This window comes from Saimiri boliviensis, chromosome 1 (genome assembly GCF_048565385.1).
Source record: "Saimiri boliviensis isolate mSaiBol1 chromosome 1, mSaiBol1.pri, whole genome shotgun sequence".
In the NCBI taxonomy this organism is placed as follows: Eukaryota; Metazoa; Chordata; class Mammalia; order Primates; family Cebidae; genus Saimiri; species Saimiri boliviensis.
In genome coordinates, this window is record NC_133449.1 from 76,787,283 (window position 1) to 76,799,641 (window position 12,359).

The 12,359-nt window shown below is 40.6% G+C and overlaps 1 protein-coding gene across 3 annotated transcripts in view; it reads left to right on the forward strand.

Annotated features, from left to right (window-relative positions):
• USP34 (ubiquitin specific peptidase 34) overlaps nucleotides 1-12,359 on the forward strand; it is a 301,960-nt gene that overhangs the window by 284,748 nt on the left and 4,853 nt on the right. For all 3 annotated transcript variants that reach the window (XM_039476272.2, XM_074399446.1, XM_074399451.1), the window contains one exon: nucleotides 10,822-10,901. In XM_039476272.2, coding sequence (XP_039332206.1) covers nucleotides 10,822-10,901 — 80 coding nt within the window. The remainder of the gene's footprint in view (nucleotides 1-10,821; nucleotides 10,902-12,359) is intronic.

The following is a 12,359-nucleotide window of genomic DNA, read 5'->3' on the forward strand; positions in this document are numbered from 1 at the left end:
CATAGAAGCCCACATCCTCCACCATCTGCCCAGAAGATTTTGGAAAAACAAAACAAAACAAAGTAACTGCTCTGCTTAGGAAGGGAGACTTAGAGGTGGACTTCCCCAGCCCTATCTTGAGGGTAAAGAGGAGATCTATAGTGCCAGCTGTGCTTTGGAGTTGGCAATGGCAAGAGCAAACAGTGGGCTTGCCAGTGTGAAGCAGAGGTGCATATATGAGTAATTAGGAGGTAAGTCTAATAAAATAGGTGAGTGAGAAGAGAAACTTGAAAAGGGAGATGATGAGAAATCGAAAACAAAACCATCAGTGAATTATGTAGGGATGGGAGAAGAAACTCAAATATCTTTAGTAATATTGTCTCTGCAGTGATGTGCCTGAGAGTTATTAGAGAACTGCTCCCTTTGAGTAACATTCCTATAGCTGATAAGTTTCTTGGAAAAAAGCAGCTCTCCTCCAGAGGTCCTCCATCTCAGGACTTTTGAGTTCTAGGTTTCTGTGTCCTCCCTCTTGACTTAACAGGGGTGGCTCAAGATCCTCTCCAGTGTTCCATAGTTTTGTTTTGAGAGTGGGAAGTGAAATACTTGTGGAACCACCACCCAGATCCAGAAATAGAATATTGCCATACCCTGCAAGCCCCCTTTGTGCTCCTGTTCTGTCACAGTGCTCTCCCTCCTATGGAAAAGGTTTTGATCTATTTCAGGTAGGACAAAAGATGTGACCCTGCCTTAGATTTCATTATCCAAGAAGAAGGAAGTGGTAACACCTGTCAGGGATAATTCCACTTCAGCAAAACCATCTTACTGGCAAGTGATTAGAGCATTTTTAGATTTGAAAGCTGGTTCCTGGTAACCTGGTATTATTAGCTGGTTTTACATGTGGGTGACTGGAATGCCAAGATGTAGGCGGGGAGTGGTGAGAGTATATTAAAATTGGCCATTTCAGGATTATGCACTTGGGTCATGCATTTGGTAAAAGGACAAAGCCCAGCAGTGGCAATGATCAGGTGTAAGAAAATATTCAGGAGTTGTATAACTGTACAGCCTTGCTCCCGTATAAAGAAGGAGAATTATAAAAACAGTGACCTTTTAAAATGTTTTTGGTAATTGTGTTCATATAATTTATACTAAAAGTTATGTGAGGAACTATTCTAGCTACTGAGACAGCTTTAACCAAATATTGAATGTTCTACTCTGTTTTGGGTTGTCTTCCTTGTCAACCCAAGTGCACACTTTTAGGGAAATTAAACATGGTGGGGAAGTGGAAGAAGGGAAACTATACTTGCCATCACATCAGCTGAATCAACTTTTATGATACTTCATAGTCACATCACGTTTATAACCATGAAGCACTATCACTGTTGCCTCATAGTGTTTAGTTCTCTGTATTAGCACTATTTTGTAAATTTTCCGGAAGGATGGAAATACTCTTTAACTGTACCACCAACCACAATATAATAGTCACTAGTCAGTCATTTGTGAGTGTTGAGAACTTGAAACGTGACTAAGGAATTGAATTTTTATTTTCTTTAATTTTAACCAAAATAAATTTAAATAGCCAAATGTGACTGGTGGCACAGCATTAAATATAAATCAAAACATTCACAAATGAGCAGGAAAAAGAAATTTTTCTTTGTTAATGCAGAAAATTGGACATTGTCTTAGATACAAAGTTCTTGGGTCTTTATCTAAGACCTAAAAACAATGCTATCCTTATGCCTCCTATAAATGGAAAGAGTGTGTCCCACAGTTTGAAGGTAACTCCCTCTTTTAGCTAACAGAATGACTGTTTCCAAAGAGAGCCCCAGGAAAGGGCTTGAGAAAAGAAAGTCCACATTAATGACCACACAAGGTTGGTAGAGAGTTTTAATTTGTATAATTTCTTTAAGAAATTATGTTTGGTAACAAGAAAAGGATCAGTTTAAATGGTTATATCTTTAAGCATTTGAACGTTGAGGTTAGATGGTCTAAGGGCCACAATATTGTGATCATAGGTGAGAACATCTCAAGACCTGTATTGGATTGTAAATCATTCCCAGTTGTGAGGAAAAGTCTTTGTGGTAATTTTTATATGGGCAACTCAGCAGATCTTAAGATTGGTTAGAGGATAAAAGAGAAACATATAATAATTATAGATTAGAATTACTGAGGACAGTAGAGTTGCAGGTACTAAATAGTAAAGAGAGAGGGTTGGAGTGTTTTCCAAGTGAGGCTGGTGAGGGATGGGGTTGGAGGAGACAGAAAGGGAGAGAGAATTCAGGGAGAGTGAACAAAGCTGCCAACTGCCATCTGAGAAAACAGTGCGTTGGCAACCACAGTATTTTGATACTTAAAAATAGCAGAAGCCTGGGCAACCTGGGGAGACCTCTTCTCTACAAAAAAAAATTTTTTTTAATTAACCACACATGGTGGCACATACCTGTGGTCCCAGCTACTCAGGAGGCTGAGGTAGACGGATTACTTGAGCCCAGGAAGTTGAAGCTGCAGTGAGCTGTGGTCATACCACTGTACTTCAGTCTGAAAAACAGAGTGAGAACCTACCTGTCCCTCCGCCCTTGCCCAACACACACACACACACACACACACACACACGCACTGCTGATTTGTAAAATACTAAAGTTATGGTAGTTTTTATTTTATTTTTTAGAATTTAATACATAGATCACAGTTCAAAATATCAGAAAAATAAATATCAAGATATCACAGACCTGTCCCCACCATTTTTTTTTCAAATATAGATGTTTTTCCATCTTTCTTTCACAACAGTAAACTATACTGATTACAACCATGTAGTATAGATTCAGAAATACATAGGCAAAACAGTGGGTAAACAGCCTCAACAAACATAAGGATACGTGTGGATTTAGTAGATAATAAAGATGAGATCTCAGATTGATGGGAAATACGAAGTTCTGAAATAACTGGTTAGCTCTCTGTGGGGCAAATCTTTAATAGACCAAAATTAATTCCAGGAGGATTAAGGACTTAATTGTGGTGTGGTGGCTCATGCCTGTAATCCCAGCACTTTGAGAGGCTGAGGTGGGTGGATCACCTGAGGTCAGGAGTTTGAGATAAGCTTAACCTAAGTGGTAAAACCCTCTCTCTACTACAAATTTAAAAATTAGCCAGGCGTGGTGGTGGGCACTTACACTGCCAGCTACTCAGGAGGCAGAGGCAGGAGAATCGATTGAACCTGGGAGGCAGAGGTTGCAGTGAGCCAGGATTGCACCATTGCACCACTCCAGCCTGAGCTACGGGCGAGATTCTGTCTCAAAAAAAAAAAAAAAAGAAACAGTAAGTTGAAAGTTTTGACTATATAAAAATTGAAAATACTACATGGTGAAAATGCCATAAACGGAATTAAAACATAGCTAACTGGGAAAATGTTTGCATACTTAACAGATAAATAGCCAATACTGCCAATATATGAAAAGGATTTGGTAAGATGGTGAAGAACATTAAGTAAAATCAGCAAAGGACATGAATAGGCAGTGTATACACACACAAAAAAGTAAGTGTTTGGTAGCCATATGAGAAGTTGCCCAGACTTACTAATAAAGCAAATGATTTATTTATCTCCCCCCTCCCACCTCGTTCCCTGCCCCGAGATGGAGCCTCACTCTGTCGCCCAGACTGGAGTGCAGTGGTATGATCTCTGCTCACTGCAACCTCCTCCTCTTTGATTCAAGCAATTCTCCTGCCTCAGCCTCCCAAGTAGCTGGGAAAACAGGCACATGCCACCACACCCAGCTCATTTTTGTATTTTTAATAGAGACAGGGTTTCACCACATTGGCCAGGCTGGTCGTGAACTCCTGACTGTGATCTGCCCACCTCGGCCTCCCAGAGTGCTGGGATTATAGGTGTGAGCCACTGCAGCTGTTTATCTCTTTAAAAAAAAAAAACAAACAAACAAGAAACAAAAAACTATGAGGTATGAAGCTCAGTAGATACCCATATGGTTTGGGGAAAGAAGAGATCTTAAAATGGCGTGCTAGTCAGAGTCCATTTGGGAGGCAATTTGGCCTTATTAAAATTTAGAATGTTCATGTCTTTGACCCAACAATACCATATTCAGGAATCTTACCATATTCTAATTATAAAAGTGTATAACAATATACAGAGGATATTTTCACTTTGGTTGTAATGGGTAAAAACTGGAATCAACTCAAATGTTTATCAATAGGTGCTTTGTTAAGTAAACCATAGTCCACTTATATTGAGACAATAAACCGTAGTTCACCTATATTGAGACATTAAAAAAGATAGGAATATTCATTGAATTACATAGAAATGTAAAAACAATATAAAGAATATAACTATATTCTTATAAATGAGGGGAAATCGCTCTTAGTACCACATACAGAAAAAAAGTAGAGGAATTATACTCTATAAGGATGAAATTATAGAATGCTTTCATTTTCTAGGTTAAATATATCTGTGAGATTTAAATTATTTATAATGCTTATTGGTTTTGTAATTTTAAAAAGTTATTTTGATATTATAGAAAACTGGTACTGCCAATTCTGTAATCATATCACTTTTTTAGGTACCATAGTTCACATGTGAAATCAACAAAGGGGATAGTCTAAATAAATCTGTAGTGTTCATCACTGTTTAATTAAATAATTTTCAGTGGCAAAACAAGGATCCCTTTATCACCTTTAACATTTTTAAAAATTTTCTTGATGCATTAGTAAGTGAAACTAAGCAACTTGATGTTGTGCAAGTAACATTATGATATACCTAGGAAATCCAAAGTTTTCCAAATCTGTAGAATTAAAATGTAGTCTAATTACAGAAAGGAAATATATTAAAAAAAAATCTTAATTATGAAACACACAACTGTGATTCACACTTCATCTCTTTGTGATACTGTAATGCTGTTGACGAGGGAAATGCCTAGTTAGCTGTTTCCCAAAAGTCTTTCTAGGGTAAATGTACTTCAGACCAGACCAGTGCCATGCATCCAGTGCAGCTCAGAAGCCAGCTTTTTTACCAGCTTACCAAGAGTAAATCCATTTACACTGGGCTAGTACAAAGTAATTACATTCAGGAGACACGTGTATAATCCCAAAGTTGGTTACCAGTTTATAGAGTATCTTAATACATCACTCAGAACAGAGCATTAGTCATGGGCTTTCATTCCATTGGCTGAAGCCAACACTTACCCTGGATAATGCTTGGATGGGATTAAACACTCATAGAGAACTAGACAGAGAATCATAATACAATTCAGATTATATATACATATAAGATACATATTAAATACTTCATCCTTACAGCAATCATAGAAGTACAGGTAATTTGAAATACCATTTTACCTACAAAAGCAGGGTTTTTGTAAATTTTGTTTTGTTTTGTTTTTTTGAGATGGTTTTCCCCTGTTGTACGGCTGGAGTGCAGTGGCACGATCTCTGCTTACTGCAGCCTCTGCCTCCCAGGCTCAAGTGATTCTCCCATCTCAACCTCCCAAGTAGCTGGGATTACAGGCACTTGCCACCACATCCAGTTAATTTTTGTATTTTTAGTAGAGATGGGGTTTTGCCATGTTGGCCAGGCTGGTCTGGAACTTCTGATCTCAGGTGATCTGCCCATCTGAGCCTCTCAAAGTGTTGGGACGACAGGCCTGAGCTACCACACCCAGCCAGTTTTTAAAAGATTTTTTTTTTTTTAATAATACATCTAGTAGCTTCTACAGTATAAGCTGTTACTGATTAGGAAAGGGTACACTTCAAACAGTTTTTTGTTTTTATATATTAGTTCCTTCACAGGTGGGGATGGGACAGGTTATAGACCTTGTTGAGGATGTCTGAAGTCACAGGGTGAAGAAAGTGGTACAGAAGCCAGGATCTTAGACGTGCCCATCCTGTTTACAGAGGCAAAGCTTAAATGTGTTCCTGAGAACTTTGGTGATTGCATCTTCCTATGCTTTGCATCCGGTTAGTGAGACAGTCCAGAAGGTATTGGAGGAGGCATGTGTGAAGTAGGAGGCACTGGCCTCAAACTTGAGCTGCTGAGACAAGGAGCTTCTTATCCCCAGTGCCTTGTGAAGATGCTAGAAAGAAACTGAAACTCACTTGTTCTGAAGGGACAGCCTTCCAAAGGTGGTACAGTTTTGAGAGGAAACAGGTAGGACTCTGAGAGAGGCGTCTTTAGTTCACCATGGGTGGTGGTACAGTATTTTCCTGACTGAACTGTAAAGAGAGTCTAGGGAAAATAATTTTTTCATTAGTAAGTACATATAGTTCTTACCGTGTTACAAACTAGTATATAAAATTAATGATTTCCTAGATGTTATGTTGCCTGAAATAAGGCTCATGTAGTATTAGCCCCTCTAAGTGAATATAAAGAAAAGTATTAAGTAGGTGAATGTGAATGCTCAGACCTGTAATCTTAACACGCTGGGAGGCCAAGGACAGATGATCACTTGAGCCAGGTGTTGGAGACCAGACGGGCAACATAGCAAGCTCCTGTCTCTATCCAAAAAAAAAAAAAAAAATAGTGGGCTTGGTGGCCTGCACCTGTAGTCCCAGCTACTCAGGAGGCTGAGGCAGGAGGATCCCTTGAGCCCAGGAGTTCAAGGTTACAGTGAGCTATGATAGAACCACTGTACTACAGTCTGGACAACAGAGCAAAATCCTTTCTCAAAAGAGAAAGTATTAAGTAAGCAATAGTACAGGTGATGGGCAGATGGGAAGAAAGTCATGAAAATGCCAATACGACTCCCAAAATTGATAAGAAAATTTAATGTAATGATCTGACATACGTAGAAAATGTTTATTTCCTTCTTTGTTGTTGTTTTCAGACAAAGTCTCACTCTGTCCCCCAGACTGGAGTACAGTGGCACAACCTCCGCTCACTTGCAACCTCTGCCTCCAGGGTTCAAGCAATTCTCCTGCCTCCGCCTCTTGAGCAGTTGGGATCACAGGTGTTGGGATTACACGCCCGGCTAATTTTTGTTATTTTGTTTTTTAGGAGAAATGGGATTTCGCTATGGTTGGAAGGCTGGTCTCAAACTTCTGACTTTAAGTGATATGCTGACCTTGGTATCACTTCCCAGAGTGCTGGGATTACAGGCGTGAACCACTGCGTCTGGCCTATTTCCATCTTTACTTGTAAAATAGAGATACTTAGAATACCACTTCAAAGTGATTAGAGATCATAAAAGGCCTCCATGGTATTTTTTATTTGTGTGGTAGTGCTGGCTTTTTGGTAGTTGTGGAAAATAGGTGTAGAGATTGCTTTTAGCTGGGCATAGTGACTCACACCTGTAATCCCAGCACTCTGGAAAGCCAGGTTAGCCAGATCACTTGGGCCCAGGAGTTCAAGACCAGAATGGGCAACATGGCAGAACCCTGTCTCTACAAAAAAACAAATAGAAAAATTAGCTGGGCATTGGAGGCACACACCAGTATTCCCAGCTAGCTACTCGAGAGGCTGAGATGGGAGGATCACCTGATCCTGGGTAGGTCCAGGCTGCAGTGAGCCAAGATCATGCCACTGCACTCTAGCCTTGGGCAACAGAGTGAGACCCTGTCTTAAAAAAAAGAAAAAAAAAAAGGCTGGGTGTGGTGGCTCACACTTATAAGCTCAGCACTTTGGAAGGCCGAGGCGGTGGATAATCTGAGGTCAGGAGTTGGAGACCAGCCTGACCAACATGGAGAAACCCCATCTCTACTAAAAATACAAAAATTAGCCGGGTGTGGTGGCAGTCGCCTGTAATCCCAGCTACTTGGAAGGCTGAGGTAGGAGAATCACTTGAACCTGGGAGGCAGAGGTTGCAGTGAGCCAAGATCATGCCATTGCACTCCAGCCTAGGCAACAAGAGTGAGGCTCCATCTCAAAAAAAAAAAAAAAAAGATTGTTTAGGTCCAGTTACAGTGGCTCATGCCTGTTAGACCAGAACTTTGGGGGCCCAAGGCAGGCAGATCACTTGAGCTCATGAATTCTTATCAGCCTGGGCAAGATGGTGAAACCTCGTCTCTACAAAAAATACAATAATTAACCATGCATCGTGGTGCACACCTATAATCCCAGCTTCTCAGGAGGCTGAGCTGGGAGGATGGCTTGAGCCCAGGAGGCAGAAGTTGCAGTGAGCCAAGATCATGCCACTGTCCATCTTCCAGCCTGAGTGATAGTGAGACCTTGTCTCAAAAATAATAATAATAATAAAAAGATTGAAGATTATTTTTCTTTGGCAGAATAATAGGGAGAAAATGACTAGAGAAACTATGGTACAGTCAGCTTGCCCATAAGAGGGTTCATGTCAGAGCAGCCTCTAGTTCGGAGGTTAGCGGGTTAGCAGACTCTTTTTGCCAAGAGTGGACACTAAATATTTCAGACTCCACAGGCCACAAGGTCCCTGTCACATAGTATTTTTAGTTTGGCTGACGGTTTTGTTTTTTTGTTTTTGTTTTGAGTTGGAGTCTCACTCTTGCCTGGGCTGGAGTGCAGTGGTGCGATCTCGGCCCACTGCAACCTCTGCCTCCTGGGTTCTGGCAATTCTTCTCCCTCAGCCTCCCAAGTAGCTGGGATTATAGGCACCTGCCATCACACCCGGCTCAAGTTTTGTATTTTTAGTAGTAGCGACGGGGTTTCACCATGTTAGCCAGGCTGGTCTCAAACTCCTGACCTTGTGATTTGCCCACTTCAGCCTCCCAAAGTGCTAGGATTTACAGGCATGAGCCACTGAGACTGGCTGGCTGATGGTTTTTTGTTTGTTTTTAACAATCCTTTAAAAATGTACAAGCCAGCCAGGGATGATGACCCGTGCCCGTACCCCCAGCACTTTCCAAGGCCAATGCAAAAGAACTGCTTAAGGCTAGGAGTTTGAGACCAGCATGGGCAATGTGGCAAGACCCCATTTCTACAAAACCTTTTTTTTTTAATTTATTTTTTTGAGACAGAGTTTGCTCTGTCGCCCAGGCTGGAGTACAGTTGCACAGTCTCGGCTCACTGCAACTTCTGCCTTCCAGTTCAAGCGATTCTCCTGCCTCAGCCTCCTGAATAGCTGAAATTACGGGCATGTGCCATCACACCCCAACTATTTTTGTATTGTTAGTAGAGATGGGGTTTCACCATTTTCCTGCCTCTGCCTCCCAAAGTGCTGGGATTACCAGTGTGAGCCACCATGCCTGGCCCAAAACAGGTTTTTAAGAAAATTGTTCGGGCCTGTAGTCTTATCTACTAGGGAGGCTAAGATGTGACATGATCACTTGAGCACAGGAGTTTGAGGTTGCCCCTGATGTGTAATCATGCCACTGCACTCCAGCCAGGGCGAGAGTGAAGACAGTGTCTCAAAGAAAAAACCATTCTTAGTTAACCGGTCCATATAAAAACAGGCCATGGGTCAGATTTGGCCTGAGGACTATCTTTAGTTTGCTAACCCCTCCTCTACTTAATGAGTAATTAATGATACAGAAACATGGGAACATAGGAACTCTTCCCTGTAGCCATAGATGTGATGACATATCCTTGTTTACTTATGTGTACTGTGATACTATGGTGGGTATATGCTGCCAACCCCAACCAGATTAGGTTAGAATAAAGGGGAGGGGCAATAGCATTTCCTTTCATCTTTATAAAGGGACTCATCAGGAAAACAAATTGGCTTACCTGTGGAAGGGATCCTAGGCATCCTTGGTAAGGCCGAGTGAGTGACCTAACTTGCCTGTGTAAATGTTCTCAAGTCTTTGATCTAACCCAGGGCTTGGCAAATTACAACCTGCATGCCGCCTGTTTTTGTATAACCAGTGCTACCTGCTAGCTAAGAATAGTTTTGATGTTTTTAATTTTTTTAAATATAGAATTATATTTTCTGACATGAAAATTATGAGATTCCAATGTCAGTGTTCTTAAAGTTTTACTGAAAGGCAGCCACACCCATTTCCTTACTCTTGTCTAAGGCTGCCTTCACACTGCCTCAGCAGGCTTGAACTGTGGTAACGGAGCATGGCCAGAAAGCCTCAACTACTATTTGGCCCTTCTCAGAACAAGTTTGCTGACTTCTGGTCTAACTCAGTCTTAACTGGAGGAGGATAGTTTGTGTTGTATTTCTTCTTCTCCATGACTGTACTTGCCCTGGGGACCTGGGAAATGTGGAAGATGGGAAATTCATTTAGGACTGTGGTATTGAAGCTTCTGTACTTTGAGAGATAGGATGATAGAGGATAGGGGCACACATTTCTTAGTGACATATTTGACATCTGGAATGTTCAAGAAGTGGAGAGGCAAAATCATAGAGGTTCCAATTAGCGCACTCTGACATAGTGCCAGATTCGATTCACTCAAAAGATCCTGGGAACAACCCTAGAAACTGGTACTCAGGGCAGTGTTTGCATAAATGCACCACAAAAGGTCATTCTCTCTTTGAAGAAAGAAGATAAAAGGAAAGATACATTTTTTAATCCTCCACATCTTTTTTTTTTTTTTTGACCTCTCCCCTCCTCCTTACTGAAGTCTAGCCATTCTATGAAAATGATCTAATAGGTAAAGTGGTACCTTAATCCAAGGGCCATCTGGAGCCACTTGCAGTACCTTTGGTTTTCCCAGATAAAGTTCTAATACTCAAGAAGAGTTGGTTTAAGTCCCATATCCTTCAGTAACGAGGTATGGGATATAAATTAATTCAAAGGACCACATTCTAAGTTACTTCACTAAATATTGGAATGAATTTGTCCCCTTTACATACTTTGCATATTTTCTACATTTTAAAGAAACAAAGTTATGACTAGAAATAGCTAAAATATTGTACCTGCAAAGTTGAGTATCTCAGTAGTGTAATTTGTAATTATAACCTATTCTGATTTCTTTTCAAATAATAGGTGTCCTAGTTGCCTATGAAGGTTTGCCACTTCATCTTGCACTGTTCCCCAAACTTTGGACTGAGCTATGCCAGACTCAGGTAAAGAAAATGAGTTTTAGATGATTGGTCTTCAGTCTCATCTGACCAAGTGGTTAATAATTTTAGGAACAATGGGTTGAAAGCTGGCTGAAAAGTTGGGGATGTTTTAGAAACTTGATAGGTAAAATATGATTAATGAAAATACTAGCTCTTAAATATTGGGCATCTAGTGTCCCCCTCCCTTTTTTTTTTTAACTTTTTGTATCATAGAGGATATTTCAAATAAGCTGGTTATAATTGCATTTCTCATTTATAGATTAATGTCAACAGTTGTAGGAAGAAGACACATGCCACTTCTTGCTCCCCTTCACCTCTCCTTCTCTTCCTCTTTTCCACCATTCCAAAACCTGTAGCAGAAACCCTATCAGCAGTCTGTCGTTTAACTCTTCCTAATCTGTAGTTTTTCAAGGGTCTGATGCACTTGTTTTCTTATAACAATCTCCTTGAAAACAGGAAAGATTACCATTCCTACATTAAGTGGCCACATAAATAATTCTTGTTCCATTACAAAGGGAGAATTGGAAAGAGGAGGAGGAACCCCATCAGTACTAAGATTTGGCTTATTTCTTGGATCAGGAATAAAGGATACCCACTCCTTTCAATCCCTGAAAAAAATGTTGATTTTCCTGCCTGGTTGCATCTGCTCTACCCCATTAGAAGAGATGAATTTATTCACCTTCTTTGGGTGCAACCCTTGGCCCACATCATGCTTTCTGAAGTACTTCTGAGTCTGGTTCAGCCTCCTACCAGGCTGTAGTGTGCTCTGTATTCTCCTGGATGTGTGTCATCCTGTAGTGTACTGGTTCTTTCTCTACTTTTCCTAAATGGAGGTCAAGTTTAGAGACCTTATCAGAGTCATTGCCATTCCCTGAAGAAATGCCACTTTGTTTCCTACAGTAGAAATCTTTCAGAGACTAGTATACGTTGATCTTAGCTCACTTGACTTAGTACATAGTAGGTATTCAGAAAATGACTTTGTCAATTGATTTTTGAGCTGAGTGGTCTATTCAATAAATTGGAGATCTCTGTTTCTTCACTGATGCTGTTGCTCTTTTTGATTCTTCCTGATGTCGGTACTTTGTTGGTTTCTATACTCTCCTACCACCTATTGCTTCCCTACTGCCCTCTGTACTTCTTCACTGCACGACTCCCTTCACTTGACTTCTTCACAGACAGAAATCACTATGCCCCCAAATTTCCCTTAAACAAAGCCGAACCATATAAAGCCTCCAAAGCTTCCAGTCCTGTAGAAGCAGCCATCCTGAGCAAGAAACATAGGCAGAGGCTGTGACTGGTCGGCTAAGGGAGATTTTTCTTAGTGCTAAGGATTTGAAGACTTGGGTCTTGGTCCTACTTGAATCCTAGTTTCTTGAGTGACCTTGAGTAATTTATTTATGACAGCTTACTCTAATAAAATAAACGCATATACATATATACATATATTCTAAATTTTGTCCT